General features: G+C 45.2%; 1 protein-coding gene across 3 annotated transcripts in view; it reads left to right on the top strand.

Annotated features, from left to right (window-relative positions):
- The window catches only part of MYO16 (myosin XVI), a 574,226-nt gene that overhangs the window by 470,664 nt on the left and 80,409 nt on the right, over positions 1–23,153 (top strand). For all 3 annotated transcript variants that reach the window (XM_078070087.1, XM_078070086.1, XM_078070088.1), the window contains exon 28: positions 7,548–7,650. In XM_078070087.1, the coding sequence (XP_077926213.1) occupies positions 7,548–7,650 (103 nt within the window). The remainder of the gene's footprint in view (positions 1–7,547; positions 7,651–23,153) is intronic.

The raw sequence follows: 23,153 nt of genomic DNA, 5'->3' as shown, positions 1-23,153 counted from the left end.
GGGAGGCCCCTAACCCGCCAACAGCTGGCACGGTGTGGGCTGTGGGGTGACGTCGTTCCGGGGGCGGGCAGCCCCTCCCAGCACCTTCCCGCTCTTCCCCAGGACTGTCCTCCTTGGGGCTCTTGAACCAGGACGCACATGGAAATGTGAAATGCTAGCATGTCTTTGAATGGTGCATCCATGTTTCTAAAGATGACGGCCGCCTATTTGCCGTAACTGGGAGAGAGCCGGGCAGTCCGTCTTGACCAGTGGCACGAGCAGCAGGCCTGGCGCTGTCATAGTGCCTTCTCCACTTGATCGAGTCATACGCAGTTCCTGATGAGCACCGATAAGCTTAATGTTGATCCCACTAGATGTGAAAATAAACTCACGTCCAGATTCCAGGCCTGCGCAGTCCAGGAGGCCCGAAAGCTGTTGCAACCAACAGCTGACATCCCCTTCCTGTCCTTCCAGTGAACAAACAGGAGGAGTCGTGGGTATGCAGACAGCAGTGATGCACCGGGACGTGGGTCAGGCTGACAAGCTCCAGGCAGAGGGCACAGCAGGTGCAAAGAAGTGTGGGAAGGCTGCAAGTGGAGCCGTGGAAAGCTGGGAGAAGACCAGGCAGAGTGATGGGCAGGTGCACATGATAAAGGCTCCGTACGGGAGGCTGAGCGGTGTACTCGCTGGGCAGTTGGCGGGGGCAGGGCCGGCCCTCTACAGGACGGAGAGTTCAGGGGACGAACGCTGGACAAGCCTGCCATGGGAGATGGGGTCTTTAGACCGTAAGTCATGGGGAGAAGAGAAAGAATGTGCACACTTAGGGAACACAATGCATTTTTGTGTGAATGATGATTTTTAACAACTTTCTCTCTGTGCTTTCACGTCTTTTTCTTTAAAAGAAAAAAAAAGTGCTCCTCTTTAGTTGAAAAGCACTTCTGCAAATCCTGTCTCTCTCTGCCTCATTTCTCTTTCTTCTCCGCTGCCCCCCCCACGTCGAAATAGATTTTATTTCTCCCCCAAGCCCTCTGTGCTCCTTTTTCTTCCTACTTCTCACTATTTTCATGATGTATGTCAGTCCCGTTGCTAGGCAGCTGTTACACTCAACCCACCACTCAGCATTCTGAATGCTGGAAATTAGCCCCAAATAGCTAGAAAATCACCCCTCCGCACCTGCACTGTGTTTGCTGTGAGAGCAGGCATATGAGGAGCAAAATGAGCAGTCCCGGCAAGTTCGCAGAACAAGTGAGATGCATCCCTATTTAACTGTAGACAGAGAGCTACATTTCTGGCAAGGATGCTAGGTGGAGAAGCCCCGCGGTGCCCTGTGGCGAAGTCTCAAGGAAACGGTTCTAGAAGAAACCCCATCCTTGTCCTTTCAGAGCTAAACATGAACGAACAAAATAATCTGGAGAAAAACAGCAGTACCCCAGAATAAGCATGAATAGAATGTAGGCTTTGTCTGTTTCTGTAAATGTTGCCTACAAGCTCTGTGGTTCTTCCCCGACCCTGAAAAACAAACCCCCCGCAGTCCTGCCCCTCCCCTCCCTCCTCTGCCCTCCCAGCCTCCACTCTAGAGCTCCAGGGACATCCCGTCTTTCTGTGGATTATCCAGTCCAGTGCCAGAGGGATGAGGGTAATGGTGCTCCCCAAACCTTATTTTGTTGTTCCTGACTTAAGTAAAATATGTCCATTATAAGAAAATTTCACGAGGTCTTGAAATAAGAAAACCGCATCTTTTCTGAGATACAATTTTGGCCCAAAACGTCATACCTGAGCATATGCAGTCAAATGAGAGTGTTGCTTTGCCCGTCTTGGTAACCTTGCTTGTAAGAGGTGCTCGATAAATATTTGCTGAATAGAATTAAATTTTAAGGGGTTTGGGGACCAAAGCTTTCACAACAGAATTGTGCTTGAGCATGAAGAGATGAAGTCAATATTCAGCAAACAAACCATTTCAGAGAAATTGCATCTGAGGTTGTTGGGTTTTTTGTTTTGTTTTCTTTTTTGTAAGCATTAGCTTGATACATACACTTTGTATTTTTTCTAAGGAAGTGATTCTACTGTTTCATGGTAGGCTTCTTACAGGAGTGAATTCAGAGTCACTACTTTGTTTAACCTGCCTCTTTGGTCACTCCATAAGCTTATTTTATCTCTAGGTTAGCAAGAAATAGGACATCAACATTCTCCTCAAAGCTAGAAGGAATGATCACTTTGGAAAAGACAAATATTTATCTCATCACATTCCTTAGGTTCTCCGGTACACGTCTCAGTCATTTGCTCTTCTCACTCTCTTCCACATCAGCCTGTCCCTCTTAGACTATAGAGACCCCCGAATGAACACAACGGACAATGTGGTCCTTCTACCGATGATTTTGCCGGGCACCGTGATGCCTGTTAGGATTTCAGAAGCATCCTATGCCCGGTGGTGTGTGTGTTGAGGAGAGTTCTTGTACTTGAATCCTTGCTGTCGAGAGAGTACTTAATGACTAGCGTGCAGGTTGGAGAATTTTTCGGTAACTGTGCTGGAAGTCGCCATGAAACCCCAGGCTTCATCAAGTATTGGCCATCTGGGCTGTGGGCGGGCTGGAGGAAGGGAAGTTGAAAGTCGGCAGACGCGTTCACAAGGGAAGCGAGACACAGCGGGGTCTGTTCGGTTTCGGCCTCGGGGACACATGAGGACCCAGCACGAGGACATCTCCCGGACGGTTCGCGCAGTCCTGGCCAGGAGGCAGCGGCTCGTGACAGGCGAAAGGGACTGCAGTGGAGCGGCTGGCAGCCGGCAGGCGGTGACTCTGTTTCGGGGTGCTGGCTGATGTCGTGCGTCCTCTGGGAGCTCCAGCAGAATCTCCCTGCGGTCCCCCTCCATGGCGAGGACCACCGCCCTTGGGTTTGAGCAGCTACTCTCCCCGGGGCGCTCCGTCTCCGCGGATGTCGCTTCTGTCCTCCAGCTTCGCAGGTGCCGCTCCCCTCCCTCCTGCATCCACGTCCAGCCATCAGGAAACCCTGCCGTGTTGGCGGCTGCCCATGGACCCGAGGCCCCCGGCTCCTCCGGAGAGTCTCCCGGGCTGTCCACTGCACATGCCCACACCCGGGCCGGCAGCTTCCCTGACTCTTCTGGAGTCAAATGGTAGGACCCGTCTGCTCAAACCACCGCTCCCCGGGGCTCTCAGAGTCAAAGCCCGAGTGCTTAGAGTCACATGCGAGGTCACACCCTTACCTGTGAATCTGTCCCCAGCACCTTCCCTCTGCCTGCTCGGCTCCAGCCACATTGGCTGCCCTGGTATGGCTCACACAGCTGTGCACAACCCCACTCAGGGCTTGTGGGTTTGCGTTCCCTCAGCTGGGATTCCCGATCCCCCAAGGGCTCCGCAGCTTCCTTCCCTGCCGTCAGATATGTGCTCTCAGGGAAACCTTTCCTGCCCCGTTTTTCTCCCATCTCTCTCGTTGTATCCAACATCCTTCCTCATTTATGTTTCTATTCTTTCTGTCTCTATCATAGGATGTGAGGATTTTTATCTGATTTGTCCCCTGCTGCATTCCATGTGCGTATTTTGTGCTCAGTCAATATTGCCGTTCGTATTGGTTGATCAATTGAATGAGCCCAAATGAATGAGCCCCGGGAACCGGAATCTGGACGTGGAATTAGATCCCAGTCATTCCCTGCAACCCAAACCAGGACGAGGCAACAGCGAGCTGTTTAGCAGACTTGACATCTTAGAGTCAGTTGATCTGTCTCAGACACAGGCAGGTGCCAGCCTGAACACAGAGACCTTCGGTGGGTCAAGGTGACCTGGTCTTGGACGACAGAGGCTGAGAGGGTGTAGGGAGTGGAAGCTTCGAAGTCCGCGTCCAGTCACACCTGTGCTCAGCACCCGTGCGCGGTCCCAGGCTCATTCCTACCCCTCGGCCTCGGGCTGGAGTTTCTGTGAGAGCCTGTGTCGGCTCCGTGATCGACCTGGGACACACCTATAGATGACACTCGCGTTCCAAATAACAAGATGTTTTTAATTACACTAAAATAGAGTACCTCGCTCTGTCTGAGATGATGTGTTTGTCTTTTCAGTTGAAATGTCAGAATTATACCATTTTAGGTGTCACAAGAACAATATAAAATGAGGGGAAAAAAGCACCCAGTGTAAGATCTTTGTTCTGACTTGTTAATACTGTATTCAGATACTTGAATTATGTCAATTCAGTTCTCAGTGATAATTAGCAGAGCTCCAGAATGAGACAATTGTAAGAGAATAAAAAGATAATTTGAGTGATTTCATTTCATTGTGTAACTGACTAAATGGTAGGAACATGCTGGCTTCCCTGAGCGCTTGAATGAGTCTGTATTTCATTCTGAGCTTGAGTTTACCATCAGAGGCCCTGTCACCCAAAGGTCAGAGAACCTAGAATTCTTATCTCTGCACGTCCAGCATGCTGCGGATGATGTTGAGTGTTAACCTTTCCTGTCTCTCACGCTCCAGCCCTTTTCCGCTCTAGAGCCATCTGGGGCTGGGGGCTTGTTGGTTCCTGCCTAAACCGTATCAGTGATGGCCGAGAGACTGTCTCTGGGGTCACCTGGTCCTGGGTTCAAATCCCTGCTCAGCCACTGTTACCATCTCTCTCGGTGTCCCGGGGCTGTCCTAACAAAGCACCACAAACCGGGGGACTTCAACAACAGAAATGCACTCTCTCATAGTTCTTCAGCCTGGGAATCCCAAATGAAGGTGTCAGCGGGGCTCTGACCCTCTGAGACTCTGAGTGGAATCCTTCACGGCCTCTGTCCAGCTTCTGGAGTGGTCGGTCACCCTTGGTGCTCCTTGGCTCGAAGCCCACTCCCTCCAACCTCTGTCTCCCTCGTCATGCGATGTTCTCCTTGTGTGTCCCTGTCTGTACGTGGCATTCTCCTCTTCCTAGACGGACACCAACCATATTGGACCAGGGCCCACCTTAATGAGCTCATCTTAACTGCTTGATATCTGCAAAGACTACTTTCAAAGAAAGTCACGTCCACTTATCTTTTGTTGGTGGGGGGGAACGCAATTCAACCCATAAAATCATCTGTGTGAACTTGGGCAAGTGCCTTGATTTCTGTGACTGTCAGCTTTCTCACTGTTGAAAGATTACCATGCAGGCCTCCTGCATCTGGGAGGAGTATGAAAAGCCCATACTCCTGTTCAGTGCCTGACAAATGTCACTTTCCACATCCCGCTCCACCCCCCCCATTCCCCCAGCCCGGTTTATTGGTCTCCCATCACTTATTAGTACTTGCTGCATGCAAAGGCAATCCAGCAGACTGTGGAATGCACAGAGATGGTCCATCCCCTGGGGAAGCTCACCCACTTTGAGGAACCATAGGAATTAGACTCGTGCTTTTAATACAATACAGAATTCGTGTCACATCTTGAAAACGCATGCAGGCAGAACCGAGAGGGGGTATTCCTTGTGAAGTGGCCGGCCAAGGGTCTTGAAGCAATTCTCTGCAAAGTTAGACCCCGAGGCTGTGTTTAGGTCCCCCATCCAGTTTCTCCCGTATTCAGACCCACTGTGCAAGTCCATCACCTGTCGCCTTTGAACCACTGAGACATTATAAACCATAATCTGGTCTGCTCACTGATGTGTGCGTGTCATACACCCACATTTCTGGAGGGTCCACCCCACTGGCCTCTGCACATGATACTCCTGGTCCCGGCCCTTCACACACACACACACACACACACCATTCTACCCATTCTCTCTGTTCCCTTCTACCCTGAAGACACCCTTGTCTCTTCTGCAGCAACCACACGCTAAGACCAGTAGAAAATATAGATACCAACTCCAGTGCTTATGGGGTAGGAAATCACATTCTTGCCTCTTGTAAAAAAAAAAAAAATCACTAAATACTTCCGTATTCCACAGATCATTTCAGTCCATTTGGTGTGATCAAAATGATGAGCAAGATTTTTCATATCCTTGCCTCTGACACTATAATTTTCATGTTCAGGCTCGGCTACCTGCTATTTTTACACCCTCCTGTACCCTGAGTTTGATTCTTGAGCAAAAAATCTGTGTATGAGAAGGAAGGCTTGTGGCTGATGTTGATGTATTTCATTTGTCTGATGTGTGGCCACCAAGATGAGGATCATTCTCAGCCCAGGACAACCAATAGACCGAGTGCTCAGTGATAATGCTAAGGATGCAAAAAAGGAAATAAATGTCTGCTATTGAAAAATTCAAAATAGGTGTCTTTTCTCAGTGTGCGTTCTGCGCCTTGCCCACGGTTCTGGGCCCCTCCCCATGGGGTGCCCCGCTCTGGTGTGGCGGTCAGGGGGACTCACGCCCAGTTCTCTCCCAGCTGCTCTGAGGGAGCCTGGCCGATAAACACGTGGAGGCAATGAGCTTCCTTCCTTGCTCTAGGGAAGCAAAGAACTCATCCTAGAAGTTGCCAGATTTGCTGCAACAAACTTTAGATGGAAAGCTAAGATATTTTACAGAAAGTCACAGAGAACTTAAGTAATTTACCTTTGGGCATTAAATTCCCAGAGCAGCTCAACATGGGAATCATAAACACAGTGCAACTAAATGCAATTGCACTAATCTTTGCCTGTTTCTTCTCCGTCGCTCTTCCTCCTCCTCCTCCTTCTCTTCCTCCTCCTTCTTCTAATGCAGTTTTACCTCTATGTCAGGCTAAATACCCTGCATGCCAGGGAAATTTTATATAGATTTTTTTAAGTGGCTGATAGAATTTTGAAGGGCATTTAAAAAAAAAATCCATAGAAAACCATTATATTGCCATGGATTTCAGCTAGGGAATGACAGCCAATTATTCAGAGGAACTTTCAAAAAAATAAATAAATAAATGTCCTTCTAGAAGATTTAAAATTCTCAATATGTAACATAATGGGAAGAAGCTACTCTAGCTCTCACTTAAAACTTCTGGACGTTTCGATACTCACTTATTATAGGTTGTAACTTTCACTTTCACTTTCAAATGGTCCTAAGGAATTCTAAGATTCCTTAAAAGGTCTTTTTTTTTTTTTTTTTTTTTTAAAGATTTTTATTTATTTATTTGAGAGAGAGAGAATGAGAGAGAGCACATGAGAGGGGGGAGGGTCAGAGGGAGAAGCAGACTCCCTGCCGAGCAGGGAGCCCGATGCGGGACTCGATCCAGGGACTCCAGGATCATGACCTGAGCCGAAGGCAGTCGCTTAACCAACTGAGCCACCCAGGCGCCCAGAAAGGTCTATTTTTAAGAGCATTCTAAACATTTACATGAAAACCATGAGTTTTCCTTCTCTTCAGTTTTCTTTTGTTAAATGGTTTCCATCAATCGGTGATAATAGCGTTAAACATACATTAAAGGATTGAAATACCTATTTGGCTCATTTTAGAAATCATTCTCCACGTCACAGAAGAGGGTTACCTCACGGTTGGACAATGTTAAGTGCACAGCAGATGGCGATTTGGGGGCTTGGAGGCTCAAGTAGGGATTGGGGAAGATTAAGGAAACAGGGTGACAGAGACGACCCTGTCGAACAGAAGCATTTGCTTGACAAACTCAGTCATGGCTTTCGTGTTCCTGCTGCTTTTCCCAGGTACAAGCCTTTGGCCCATATGCTCCCGGGTGAGAAGCAGCCGCTGTCTGCCGGGGAGAAATGTCGCCTTATTCTTCAGCGGTGCAAACTGCAGGGCTGGCAGGTGAGTGACCCGCAAGCGACGAACACACGGGCTCAGGAGTCAAACAAGCGAGCTGAGTCACGGTGGGTGCTAGCAGCCTCCCTGGCAAAAGTGTCGATGTGTTTGGTAAGACGAGACACTAAGTGCAGTCCCTGGAAACACAGCAGTCTTTCTGACGTTCCCCTTGTCGGGGCTTGGTGGCAGACCCGTGAGGGGGGGCCAAGGGGCTCCTTGAATGGCGCGGACCAGGAGCTCATGAAGCCGCATTGTTGGCCTCTGTGTCCGTCACCCTTGTCACTCAGGTTTTCTGAGGGGGCTAAGGAGAGCAGATGAGGGTGTTGGTTTCTTGGCCCCTCGCTGGGAGGTGGTCTCTGTTCTTCAGACCCAGTTCCTGGCTCGTCCGGGGCTGTGTAACCCCGTTTGCTGCTTCTCAGCTGCCACACAAGGAAAAGGTCACTGTCCCTCCCACCTCACTCCATGGCAAAAGCTTCACCACTGGAAAAGTTCATTCTTTCCTGTGGCCCCCTGGTTGGCAGAGTCCAGGGGCCCACGGGAGAGAGAGGTCCTCCTTCCAGAAGGAAGAACTAACGTGAGACAGAATAGCCTGGGGGGCTCCCCAGAAACAGTGGGGTACAGTTCTGATTTTGTTCAGCACCTGGAACAACATCAGAATGCCATCTGTGACTACTGTGGGGAATAGGAGGTTTGAAGCTTTTGGAAGCATTTGAGAAGTTCACAGTGACACGGGAATGGGAGACAGAATAAATCCCCAGACACCTGGAGCCCCTGGACGTTTCTGGCCATAAAGCAACAGAACAGAGCATGGCGGCTAATCGCTTTGGTAAAACCTACCAATCACCAAAAAGCCGCCAGAAATGTCAGGTTGAAAAGCAGTGGGGCATCTCCAAGAGACGATGTAAGAGAACGGATGAGGCCAAAGACGAGGGCTTCCCTTCCGATGGTTCAGAGTTGCTGGATGTGTGTGGTGGTGCCCACCACAGGCGACACAGGCGGGGACCACAGGGCTGACGTTGGCACCTTGTGCACCGGCTGCGAAGGACGTGGAATCTGGAACGTCAGACCGATGACTGATGGCCTCGTGGTCTGTCCCACCCGATCTCTCTCTCTATTATCTTCTTTACCTTTCCTTTGTTTTCAGCTAATAATGGGATGAGCTTTAAATAGTCTGAAGGGGGAGGCGCACGCGGCTGTAGGACTCGTGGGTGCACATCCGTGCCCGGGGGCTAGAATGGAAAGGGAACGAGGGGGTGTCACTAACACGGGACGGTGTCCGCTCAGCACTCTGGAGCCGGGGGCAGGAGGGGTGGGGTCACATACAGAACGGTTAAACAGACGCGCAGGAAGCTGAAGTCATCTCGACTCAATCATTGCCAGAATTTTTAAGTAAGTCTTTTGGTAATAGTTGTTCCTGAATACAGAACTCTGAGATTTTCTTATTGTATTTTTTTCCCTTTAAAGAATACTCACAGAGGGGCCCTTGGGCTGCTCAGTCGGTTAAGCGTCCAACTCTTGGTTTCGGCTCAGATCGTGCTCTCAGGGTCATGAGATCGAGCCCCGCATCCTGCTCCACTCAGCGCAGAGTCTGCTTGAGGTTCTCTCTCTCTCTCTGCCCCTCCCGCTCATGCTCTTGCTCTCTCTCTCTCAAAAAAAAAGGATATTCACAGATAAGGATAATATGCTATTAATGCTGAAAGGAGGCTTGAGTTGTAGAGAAAAGGTGAGGGCATCTGGAACATTCTTCCCCCAGCAGGTAGGAAGCACAGTGTGTGACGTGCATCAGTCCCCCGATGCCTGTGCACAGAGCACGGGGTTCCACATGGGGGCACCAGGGAGGCATTTCATGCCCCCGGGCAGCCACCATTCCTTCTGTACTTCTGCGTGTGCTGGGATACTCGAAATCGCAGCTAGGGATGGGATGACATTGGAACACGCACTGGAACTTTGAAGAGGTGCATCAAAATAAAAAATGGGAACAGGTTCCCATTTCATTGCCCTGGTGTATTTTCCTCACTCCTTCACTCCCCAAAGGAGACTAAAAATAGGGGACAGAAGAAATAAATAAATCCCTTTATTCGCTGCATGTTTGCTTGTGTGTTCCATAGTGAATCATTCGGAAAGACTGCTTTCTTCAGCTTCTCCAAATGTAACTTCTTGTATACTTTATACTGTAAGAAAAAATCATTGACTTCATAGAAATAAAGCCTATTCATATTACACTTTTTTGCTAGACAAGAGAGCAAAAGAATTTTTAATTAATTAATTAAATTAGAGAGAGAAAGAGAGAAGGGCAGAGAAGAGGGAGAGAGAACCTTAAGCAGACTCCATGCCCAGGGCAGAGCCCCACGCTGGGCTCGATCTCATGAGCCACGGGTTTGACCCACTGAGCCACCCAGGCGACGCAGCAAAAGAATTTTTAAACATCATTTATTCCTGACCTGGAAAGTCAGATTTGTCCATTTCAACAGCGAAGCGTTTATTTGAAATGTGTTGGTAGTTGCAGGAAGAGTTGCTATGATTCTCCTCCGGCTGGTTAATCAGGACAAATCGAACGCGAAGCTGTTGAAGCAACAGTAAGGTCCTAATGGATGGCTCTTGTTTTTGTAGCATGATTCCCAAAGTGCTGAGAGTCACAATGTATGTTTCTATAAAGCAGTCAGTGTTCATCCTTTGGCTCTGAATGGTTAGCAGGAATTAATAGTCATTCTTTTCCATTTTTTTAAGAGCAGTGCTAGGAGACGGCAGGGATTGGGGCCATCTTTTGCTGTGTGAAACTGCGTGGAGTGTTAGCTAGAAATTCAATTATCTTACCTAAAAATACGATGATCCTCTTACTGTCTCTCTGATGGGTCCTGGAGGTGTTCATAGTGTGAGCTTCCCGCTCCTTTACGTAAGTCAGACTCTGTGCAGGGAAGCCTCTGAGGCGGCAGCAGGGGGTCCTAGCCCCACATTCTCCCACTTCTGTGCATTGTAGCGACTCCATGGCCTCTCCTTCTGTGTCAGATGCCAAGAGAGACGTCTTCCCTTCGGTGCTGTTGGGTTTGTTTCGGGATCCACCCGTGCTATTTTTTTCTCCCTGTAGTTTGGGTCTGGAGTCCGTGTGTGAGGCACTGGAAATTTTAATATTTTATACATGATGATTCCTCTCATCTACAGAATGTGTTACTATTCAGAGCTTTGGCTTTATTTGATATAAACCTAATAAACAACTATACACGGAAAAAGGAAAGTCGGCAGGGTGAACGGTAATGACCTCATTTGAGATATGAGGAAATGGAGTCTTGCAGATTGGCATACTGATCAAGGTGTTAGGTGCGGTTAATGTTTAGTTTCCGTGGAAAGGCCGCTTTGCTGATACCAGCATCTACGTCTTGCTATGCTGTGTTCTTTCCACTGCATTTAACTCGATCTATATCTTGTAATGTAACCATCTGAAGCCCTTTTATTCAGATTGCAGAACTTGAAAGGCATAGATTCTGCATCATAGTGTGAGCTCTGATCAAAGGCACTTATAGCTTCTTTTATTAGTCTGAGCAGATTGCTTCTTGGAGTGGGTGTCTTCTTACGTTGATAATTCACCTGGTGGAGGAAGGAGAGTGCCGCTGACTACACCCCATTTCAGGCGGGTTCTGATCCCAGTCTTGCTTACTCAAACCGTCCACCAGTGACCCTTAAGTAGCACAGCTCTTTTGGACTCCCCCTCCTAACTGCATCTTGGGAAGAAAAGGAGGAGAAGGAGAAAAGGGAGAGCAAGAAAAGAAAGAGAAGATGGAGAGGAAGATCTGGAATCAAGTGAGGATTCTCAGGAAGGGTTTGACTCTATAATCAGTCGTAGACGGAGCTGCTGCTCCGGCCATCCCCAGGCAGCCCCAGGGGCGGGAGACAATTCGGGGTGACGTTCCTGGAGATGGAGTCGAGGTAACACTGGCTTCCAGCTCACGGCTTGAGCGAAGGCGGGCTGAGAATAGTCATAGTAAGCCGTTTTGGTAAATCCCCGGTCTGCAGGATGCCAGGCTTCGCTCCATGCCATATTCTGACTTTCCAGCGTTCCCCACATCTCCAGAACACTTGCTCCCTCCTTTCTGCTCTATTCTAATCCCTCAGGTCGCACATCTTCTATAAGGTTGCTGATGGTCTCCCCATCACTGGGGATTTGTGTGCGCCGACTTTTTTCCCACGTCCCCAGGACAGGGGGCAGAGGAGGAGGCCCAGTAGACGGTAGCAGATAAGTCTTGGTCCCTAAGAAGCTGCCAAACCATGTATTTTATATGGATACACGGATGTTTAAGAATGCTTACAATCTGGAATAATTCACCACAAAAACCTGAGAGTGGTAATATCTAGGGCATTGTTTTGAGATGATAGTCAAAATAGAAGTGTAGTCTGTCTCCATGATTAGAAGATCAATGTGTTCATAAATTACTTCTGTAATTGAGAATTATTTTTAAAATTTGTTACCGCCCCATAAGTTTAATTTAAATAGAATATTGTATAGGGTCAAATTAATTATTTTAAGCATTTATGAAAAAGACCTGTTAAGCGCACTGACTCTGTTTTGCTCTAAAGCATTTTCTCCTTCAAATAACAAGTCCTTCTTACTGGTGGTTTCTTGTCCATGTTTACAATGAAATGATACATTTTAAAAAATATGGCGGCCTAGTCAGAGCCTCGTCCTTATTACATGGCAGATTTACGCCAGTTGTTCGAGGAGGAATGGAAGGTTCTGGAGGTAATCTGCATAGATTCAGTATGACTGACTTCCAGTACTTTTGTGGGAGCCCCTTGTTATGTCTTCCAGGATCTCCGTTTTCTGTGTCTCACCAGATACAGTTTTCTTGTTGAAATAGAGTCTTCAGATTACTTCATTTGTGGAAAAAATACAAAGAGTTTGAATTAAGTCATAGTTTGCAAACAAGTTGCGTGGAGCCGCGAGTTATTAACCTTCTGTTGTTTGTTTTTAACAATTATTCAGATATCTGCTCTACCTAAATATGTACATTTTTATTTCAGTCCTACTTTCAGGTGCCTTTGAAAACAATCCCTCCAAAACTCTGCACATTTAATCAACCACTTTCTGCCCTGATTTCCCCACGCCACAGAAAAGTGACTGGCAGGCACTTAGGCCCATGTGGAACATGCTTGTTTTTCTATGTTATGTCATTTATGTAAAGTGAAAACTTTTGAAACTACTAATTCTAAGTGGAAAAATAAATGGTATAATCTGATTTTCACACATTTTATATGAATCAACTGGTTATAGGATGATTTTTTTCTGTGTAGTTATTTGAATGCTATATTCATTTTAGAGCCATCTGGTGGGATGACGAAGGGAGAAACAAATCTGTCAGAGTCAGTCCGGGCGCTGCCAGGGGCGCCGTTTCCCAACACAGACGCTCGGAGCGCAGGGAAAGTCAGCGCTGGGGAATGGCTGGCCCCCCTTTGGGAAAGCTTCTGCAGTGAAGTTTCACCGTCCTTTCAAACAGATTCTGAGGACTTTAGAAAGTTCTGTGGGAAGGCAGAGAAGAGAGTCCTGTGAGGTGAGGCTCCCTTGAAGCAGGGGCTCACGATAACTGTTGCTGGAAACTGTGGAAGGAGAAGTTGAGAGAATTTGACATGGCGTCAGGGTGAGAAGGCAGACCCAGGGAGACTTCCGGTGACTTCCTCAAGATTAGACAGACAGGAAGTGAGAAACAGAACCGAAACTTCAGCTTCTCCCAGCTAGCCACTTGATGTGATAGTTACTCTCTCCCGTGCGTGCCCGTGTGTGGGCGAGTGTGAGCATGCGTGTGTGTGTGTGTGTGTGTGTGTGTGTGTGTGAGACAGTGAGGGAGAGAGGGACGGAGATCCTGAAAGAAGTAACAAGGGGCTCTCACAAGACAAACCCCAGATCCCAATGAAATACACTTTTCCTATTTGTGTTTGTTCACCAACAAAAAAATTACAAGAATTACTTTCTTTACCATCATTTTCTAGTGTGACTTTCACGGGATGGCCTAGATTTCATGGCGTGTCTCCGTAAAATATATGATCTTTGAAGGAGCCCCTCTTACAGTGCTGAGAACCGCAAGATTAACATTTTACCATAACATTAAATAAAATCAGTTGGACGAAGGATTTATTATTTCATTAATCTAAAATAGTACAGTAGAGAAAAGATAATAAAAGTAAGAGCAAGAAACTGTTAAAGTTTTAAGCACCTTCCACTTTTTTTACATCTTCTAAGACAAGACAATGGTATTAGAGCCCTTGGCTCTTATTAGCACAATAAATTAATGGTTTATAACCTTTGTTTTATTACTCAAGGAGCACTTCATAAATCAGCTGTAAGTACAGGCTAGAAAATAGCCTATAAAATTATTCTTTCTCTCACATCCCTTCCCTTTCTCTAGAATTATTAATGTTGAAAATAATAAACGTTAGGGATCTTAGTGTATCTCTTGGTACTATGTGCATTAGAAACTGAGAATTACTATATCCGTGCACATATATTGATTTCCTTTTTTCTCTTTTACTAGACACACACACACACATATATATGAACACATTTTTGTTATGAAAGTAGTATTTATTCTTGTTAAGAAATTTGAAAAATAGTGAAATTTAAAGAAGAAAATACAGATCACCCATCATTGAACTACCCAGAGATAAATACTCCAAAGTTTGGGGGTGTATTCAGTGACTCAGCTTTTAAAAATAATATTACAAAGTCTGATTCCTGGTCAATGTATCTCTCTCCTCTTTCACTCTGAATTCTATTAAGGAAAAATATTATGTCTTCTTTTTACATATATATATTCTCGTGTGTGTGTGTGTGTGTGTGTGTGTTTCACTATTACATTCCCTACAGGGTCTGGCACATGATAGACACTGAACATGTATTTGTTGAATGAATGAACAAACCTACTTATTATCACGTTTTCTCTTTGGAAATGAAGGAAGCCACCACCAAGCCTTCCTGACACGTATGATGGCTTCTTCATATCATTCCTCTCAGCTTTCTTGCACAAAGGCTTAGTATAATATCTGGCTTAATAATTGCTAAGGGAAAAGTAGCTGTGCCTATTCCTAATCCAGCTCTCATCTCTTAGAAGTCTAGTTCATTTCCTCTAGCTCCGGGCGTATTGGTTGATTGAATCAACAAGCATTTATTGAGCACCATCTGTGTCCACACAAGGCGATATGGTGCAGTGTGAAGGCAAAGTGTCACGGCTGTCTTCCACAGGTTTGCAGGCTAGCAGGGTCGAGAGGGAAAGTGGGAACCACAGTAAACTAATTAGGAGGACAGGTTGGGACCCGCACTGGGAAGGAACCCACAAGGACCCTGGTTTAGGTAGGCATGTGTCATGAAGAACAACAGTGGCTTGTGATGCTCCAAAGCTCAGCCCTCCTGGACAGCAATTAACAATGGCTTGACAGCTACTAGAAAGTGGTGGTTCTGTCTGTGCCTCATCCAGTGTTCCATCTTGTGTGTATTGATCTGTTTGTGCCCAGTTCCAGGATTATTTAGTCCTGCAGCAAGCCTTTAGTAAGTACCTATTGTATGCCACAAACCTTGTAATAGCAAAGGGTTTTTTCGCAGATCAGGAACCAGGTTCACCGTCTGGGGACACTGACTCACCACCTTGAGAACGGGGCTTAGTGGGAAGCAGGGGCCAAGCCCGTGGGACCTTGGTTGCATCAAAACACCACGTTCTGTTTTAAGTTCACTGTGAAGCCATCGATAAGCTTCAAAGAGGGTGGTGACATGACCTAATTTATGCTTTAAACATGAACAGATGTGTTGCCGGACATTAAGAACAGAGCCGGGAAGCCAGTGAACAGGGGGGTGCAGCAACAGTGATAGGCGGGACAAGGACAGTGGGGGCAGGGAAGGGGCAGGAGACGACTCACAGTGGCCTTCAATAGATGGGCCTATTAAATCACTTGAAGAGTGAAATCTCTGAAAACCGACATTATTAACAAGTGCGAATGTGCCGCACAAAATATGGGCGGATCTCGAGACGATGCAAACCCCTGGCCCTCTAGGAGTTGAAAGCAGAAGACGGTTCACAAAAAAAATAAATGTAGATGAATCTCAGAAAACAGGAACACCCCATGTAACAGGTATTTATTTGGAAAATTAGGAAAGTGATGTAGGTATCTTTTTTTAATATCTGAAAATGCTCTTCGGGAGGAACGGTGTAAGAGCCTGTGCCCAGGCTGAAGCACCACGAGGATTCCTAGTTTTAGAAGTAAAGCAAACCTCAAAAGACATACATGGCAGTGACCTGGGGGACACTGGTTGGGGAGGGCCCCTGCATGTGTGTGTGTGTGTGTGCAGGCCTCAGGCAGGACAGCAGGCTGTGATCGTGTGTTTGCTGCCGTTAATCATTTATAGCATACACATACCATGAGGCAGGTAATTCTTATTCATAGTATCGAGGCCATTTTGTTAAAAACAAAGACCGATGGTGCTCCTTCGATGAATGCATCCACTTCTCCATGCACTCTCCTTTCTGATTCTGAAGCTGATGAGCTTTGTGTGGCTTTGGCTTTGGTTTGCTTTTCCCGATGTGTGACTTGGAGCTGAAGAGGTTGACTTTCGTCAGTGCTCTTGACCACATCGATACGATTTCTGGAATGAAGCAATGTGTAGGATCACATAGTGAGTTATTCACCAGTCAGCTCAGAATAGGAGTTTTTGCTCATCTCTGCTTGTTGTACAGGTCATACTGTTCTAGGTGAGAGTAACTAATTTTCTTAACCTGTAATTATATGTAATTCGAGCCGAACCACCTTCCTCAAATACCGGAAGATGTGGTACTCTGTTCAACGTGTGTGGCTGTAATTATCTTCTCTGTGTTGAAGTTAAACTTCAAGAATAGTCTATTTATAACAAAGAGAACTTGTATTTTAGTATAAATGTATCCTCTGAGGATGTTTAAAAATACATTTAGAGCCAGGCTGAACATTAGAATATTTCCATTTGGTAGTTTTTCAAAGCTACCATGAAAATGTAAAGTATTGAAATATTAATAATAAAATGTACACACATAAAATAATGCCCATCCTTAGAAATTGAATGAATCAAAAAGCAAATAGGGGAAATATGTTAATTCAGCCTGAAGAAGATGAATTTTACTTAAACGGTTTTACTGAGTTTCTTGAAAGGATAGGCCATATTCTATTCATCCTTGGGGTCCTAGAGCCTGGCAAGGTGCCTGGTATCAGCCGCTGGCAAATGTTGGGATGGATGGATGGATGAATAGTTGGATGGTTGGTTGGATAAATGGATGGATGGATGGATGGATGGATGGATGGATGGATGGATGGATGGATAAACTAGTGGATGGGTGGATGAATAGAGGGATAGATGGGTGGGTGCGTGATTGGATGGAGGAGTGGATGGGTGGATGGAAGGATGGATGAATGATTAAATAGATGGAGAGGACAGACCATTGATAGGATAGATGGATGAATAAATATGAGACAGGAAAATCAGGAAAGCCATGAAATACAATGCACCCGAGAGTATGTGAAAATGACACAGAACCAGGAATGAGTGCAGGACTGTTCATGGTGGGCATATGGAAGTGTTGGGGTTTGGAGGTGTTTCTGTTTGGAAGAGATTACCTGGTAAGCACAGAAAGTACTTTGCATGGTAAAAGAAGAAAGGACCGTGCTTTAAAGGAACACAATGACATTCTCAGATCAGCAGGAAGGAAAACAAGGCTGATGGGAGAGTGATGCAGACATCAAAACACATAAAAGAAAAAGTGTGTTGTTCAGAATCTTGTCAAGAAAGCTGTTTAAAACTGGGAACAGACCTACTTTGGTCGGGCACGTTAAGAGATACCAGACATATTTTTGGAGTGCCAATATTACAGTGAATGATGACCACTTTGGATGCAACTATAACATGAGATATCTTGTCTTTAAATGAGAAGTATTTATTAGAATAACGCTAATGTTTTTGAAGTAAGGGATATTGACATTTTCAAGGATTAATTCTTTGTCAATAATAATGAAAATAAAACATTTTTGCAGCAAAAAAATAAACATTCACCATAAAGTATTATTAAATGTATGGTAATTATTAATAAAGATATTTCAATAATTATAAATATACATAGAGAGGGACAGTATCTAACATAACACTGACAGCAACAGTAACATTGAATTCAATACAAATTCCATGTGTAAGAATGCTCTAGGCCCTTGATAGTGTCTACAGAAGTCTCACATCGGTTTTCTGCTCTCACAGAGTGTGTGGGAAGTTGAAGTAACAGTAAATAACACCTATTTTAGAAGAGTAAAAAGTGTGAACTCTTCAGAGATTAACAAAAATCATATTGTGGAGGGCTTTGAATGCTAAACCCAAAGGTATACATTTAAGCTGCTAGGCAATATGGAATCATTGAAGGTTTCTGGAAGGTTAATAAATTAGAGGCAATGTGCAAGGTGAGTCAAAAGCAGGTAAAGAATTGGAGGGCGAGATAAATTATAGATTTTGGTTTGTGATAATCTTACATGGGAAATTTGGTGACAGCAGAAATATGCAAGGATAACATTTTTGTTTCTTGCTCTTTTCATTAGATGCATTTTACAAAATGAATGAGTTCAAATAGTTTAAACAGATTTAGTTTTTTAAATGTATTTAAAGTGAACTATTCTTTAATATCTGAGTTCATGTTATAGCTCGTGTCCAGTAAAATCACTCTTGAAATTCTGCTTTCTTCATTTTAGTGTTCCATTTACTTTTATCTCCTCCACCTTAATAGATGTAACTTAAGATCTTTATATTTGTCCAACATCATCCTAGCCCACATGTATCTCATAGTCAAGTTGAATATTCAGACGGGTATACAAATAATGACAAAAAACAGGAACTCAGTGGTATTATAGAGGTATATATGAGGTGCATTAGTGATGTGGGTATGCTATTAAAATGAATTCATTATTTTGAGGTGCATACTAGACTCAGAGTTCACCAAGCCATCTGTGTTTTAAAGGAGTTTATCCAGTAGATGATTTAGAGCAAGGTATATAGTGTATGTTGAGCCAGAGAAGAAAAGCAAGCTCCCATTTTGGAATAGCAAGCAATATGATATAGTTTAAGAATAGATACATCTGAATGCATTGAATAAAGCCATACTATAAAAAGTCTAATAAACATTTCAAGAGTTTGAACATTATCCTGAAAATCATGACCTGCTATTAAATCATGTTAGGCAGGAAAGTCACATGAGCTTGATGTTTAGAAAGATCACTCTGAAGATAGTTTTGCCCATGGTCTCCCAGTCAGTGAATGGGGGACATTCCTAAAAGGGCGAGGCCAGTAATAGGCTCCTCCTGCGGGAATCCCCGGGTTGCCATGGAAACCGGGAGTGTCTGTCCCTCTACCCTTCCACAGGAGGGCCACCTCTGCCAGCAAGCTTGCCCCTGCCCTCCTCTTTGTCTGCACCTTTGTGATTGGAGGCAGCCTTCAGTGATGATGAGGAGGAAAAGGAAAAAGGGAGAAGAGCATCTTCACAGGTCCCTTTGATCTCTGGCTAGTGAAGCCTCCAGGCTACCTACGAGCCATTGACGTGCCATCCAGCAGCTGTCTCTGCTCCCCCAGCCCCCACCTCTAAAAAATCCCCAAGAACTGTAGCAGGAATTGAAGCTTTCGAAGTCATCAATGACAATTTTGTTTAATCTTTTAAAATCTGTCACTTCAAAAAAGAAAAAAAAAACCTAATGGTTTTCTAATAAAAATAGCGATGACTATAATTCACAGATGGTTTACTTTTACAGGAGTCAGAATGACATTAACATTTTAATCTCAGATCAGAACACTCTGCATCTAGAGAGTGCACAGGGAGAGGGCTCAGTAGGAGAATGTTTTAACCTCTCCTTCTCTCTGGTTGTGAGAAACATTGTTTGATAAGAGAATGCAACCAAAATAAAAAATGTAGGTGATTGGAACATTTGGTTGCATTCAAATGAATCCTAACTTATTGGATTTGGTATAGCACACTAAGGCACTCACTTGACGTGAATTCATTCCATAGAAAACATTAAAATGGCCAACAATTTTCTCCTGGTCAATGACATTAATAGACAATAAAAATATAGAATCCTTGTGATCTTGTCTGGGTTTTCCTGGTTAAAAAAGATTCCTAGATTTATGTCCCAGTAATCCTTAGCCTGAATGATAGCAGAGGACTTAAGACTACAATGTGTTATTCAAAATAGTTTCTGACAAAGAAATCCAAAATACTACTAAATGACACATCTCATTCTTTAAGGAAAGGAGAAGCATTTACTATAAACATGACGTCTCTAAAAGACCAGCAAAGTCAAACCAATGTTAACATTTCCGACGAGTATCTCCAAATACTGCCAATCCACAAATAAATTACACGGTAAAATATATGTATATATAAAGAGTGAATGAATGAATGAATGAATGAGTCGCCCGTTGGGTAAGTGTAAGGTGTACCCAGGTAGCTGAATGAAGAATTATTTAATCCATCTGAATGTGATGGCAACACAATACCCAGCCATGCCCACAAAGTCTTTAGCTGTCCCTTAGTGGGACACTTGTCATGTAGATTCAGGCTTCTGTCCCCTCCTCCCCCCACTGAATGGAAAGCCCAGAAGCCTCCCTCATTTACAAAGCCTTTGGTTTTACCTCTGGAGAATTTCCATGGGCATAACTATACCAGAGCCTCAACAGGAGCTCTGGGAGCTGGTCTTATCCCTCTGGCTCCCAGAGGAGCGTCTACCTGTCTAGCAGCGCACCTTCCCCTCACACGCCCTGTGCCTCATGTTCCCACCCAGCTCCTCCCTTGCCATTGTCCCAATCCATGGATCTCAGGAAGGACTCCTTTTATCCTGCCTGCAAGACATGCACATCTGCTGTGTGAAGCGCTCAGACCACTCCTTAACGACCCACCTTTGGGTCCTGTGAAATCTCTAATACATTGTGAGAAGAACCTACTGCATCCATATTTACGCCCCTTCTAAGTTAGCCTCCATATGTGAACCGAAAACTGGACGTTCCTGAAAATACTCTCTTAGGAGGTTTCATTTCTTCTCACTTCCTTTGTCTCAGTGGGGGAGCAGGGCTAGCTGACTCATTGCTCCCCAGCCTTCTGTCTTATGTCTATACCATTTGTAGACCATTTTCACCCCACTTTTCTTTTATCGCCCCCATCATTTGTTCTATCACCTACGGGCTGCCGTAACTTATCTCCAGTTTGCTGAATGACTTAGGGTCTGGCTTGTGTTTTCATTGACCATCATAACTTATTTTCATCCTTGAAGACATTATCATCCATTGCGATGACTCATCTTCTTATACCAGGACTTCACAATTCCTTATGTTCTGTTTCTAATCTGAATCCACCCTCCCCACATCCCTACCACTTGTGAAGTTCAAGAATATATCTTCATATTCTTCAGGAGATGTAAATGTATGTGCATAATGGCAAATATGCAATGCAATATAATAACAGAAATAAGGAATCATTCATAGGGTGTTCTGGGAACACAAGTGAAAGTCATCAAAGGCCTACTAGAAGTGGATAAATGGATCTCAAAAATCTAATGATGGAAGCGGGGCTTGATTTCAGTCATGAAGGATAAATAAGAGTTGGTCAACACACAAGCAACAGTGGTAAGATCTTCCAAATCCAAATTGTTGATGACCTTATATTGTCCCACTTCACCAAGTACCTCCGAGAGCCAAGCCCAACAACCCATTCTTCAGATGATTTTAAGAAGGAACTTTATAAATTTCAAATACAATTTCAAAAGTCATTTTTATGAAATTTAGCTGGGATCCTCTTTAAATCTTCCAGTGGATCCACATTGTTCATAGAAGAATGTCCAGGTTTTCCTGGAATACTCTTCACGATGTGGCCGCCAGTTACACGTATGGCCTCTTCCCTCATCACTGCAGCTGCGCCCCAACATAGTTTTCTGCCCCTTGCTGTTCACAGGCTACTTTTTCTGTCCCACATTTATCTTCTCCCTCTATCCCTCGACACCCTGAAGAATTCCTGCCCATCCTTCAAGACTACATGGCTGAGGTAACTTGCTTCTCAGTGAATCCTACCTGACCCCAACTTGATCACCTCTTCCTTTTTGGTGTCCCTCAGACATAACTATAACTCTGTCATCTTTGTTCACTGCTGATCTTCCCCAGAAGCTTCTCTTTGAGGACAGTATCCTCCTTTATATCCTCGGCATCCAGCACAATTCTCAAGATAAACCTACTTCAGTGTTTTGAATGGCTGTTAGGAATGTCACTCTAGGAGATCTTTTTCATCCTGTCCAACTCCCTTCTTGTCCAGCCAGCGTCCCCATTTAATTAAGAGAGTGGAACTGGAATCCAGTTGTCTCAGTTCCAATCCATAGGTCTTTTCGCCATGTCGAGCGCCCCCCATAGATGAGTTCCCCTAGCGATCATCACCGACTCCACCCATTGGGCCGTATTGCTGGCTGTCACTATTCTACACTTGCATTTTGGGACAGAGGTTTGCATGCATTTTGCCTTTGGGATTCAGTTTCCCACAATGAGTTGCATACCACAGTCAGTGATGAACAGAAAGATGCCATGCTCCCTCCTTTCCAGGGCCCGTCTCACAGATTTGTTCCACAGCGCTCACAGACACTACCAACTGTTCTTCCTGTTGGCTGCCAAAATAAGTCAGCAGTTGGGAAGGGGGGAAAAAAAGACTATGAATTATGGAAAATAACCAGGGAGAGAGAATGGCAATAAAATGGGAAAAAGTAACAACTCTTTGTAGCCCCCCACCCAGGTGACTGTCTCAAATTTGAGCAGACTACCAGAAAACTAAACGAAGAACAGCATCCAGTCAAGCAGGAGCTTCTGAGACAGGACAGTCGTTGAAAACTTCCCCGGTTGATCTGACTCACCAGCCGGACCGCCATCATGCAAGACTCAGGCCCCAGTCTCTTGCACAACCGTGTGTTTCATTAAGACAGCAGATCACACGGCAAAAGGGGCAGCTAGATGGAAGGATGGGGAGTGACAACATATGTTTGGAATAAACTCAGTTTCCATATGAAAAGGTTCGTAAACCACCTCTGGCTGAGCATTCCGGAGACAAGTCTGACCTATAAACCCTTCCAGTGCCTAATGGGGTGTGCATACGGGCAAGCTTCGGGTGTCATTGTGATGTATGCCCGAGCAGAGGGGTGCTAGCATTTTAACGTCCCCAGCTCATGCTTGGGAGCACACGTGTTAGTCTTGTCATCCTGGTGGCGTTTGTCTCAAGTGCTAAGAATACGATCATGAACCTATCACGAGGTGTGCCTGAGCAGTATTTTTTCTTAATCTCGCAGAATATCACCTCAGAGCTCCCCCAGCACCTCATGTTAGTATTTACCAGGCTCTCCTGCAACTCTTTATGCCTGCTTCCCCTCAGAGCCTGCGAGAATTTACATCGCGAAGGGCATTCCTCGCACCTACCCTAGTTCTGTGAATTCTTAGAAAATACGCACAACACACAAGA

The sequence above is a fragment of the Halichoerus grypus genome, chromosome 4 (genome assembly GCF_964656455.1).
Source record: "Halichoerus grypus chromosome 4, mHalGry1.hap1.1, whole genome shotgun sequence".
Classification (NCBI taxonomy): domain Eukaryota; kingdom Metazoa; phylum Chordata; class Mammalia; order Carnivora; family Phocidae; genus Halichoerus; species Halichoerus grypus.
Note: the sequence above shows the minus strand (reverse complement) of the source record. Positions and strands in the feature narration are given on the sequence as shown.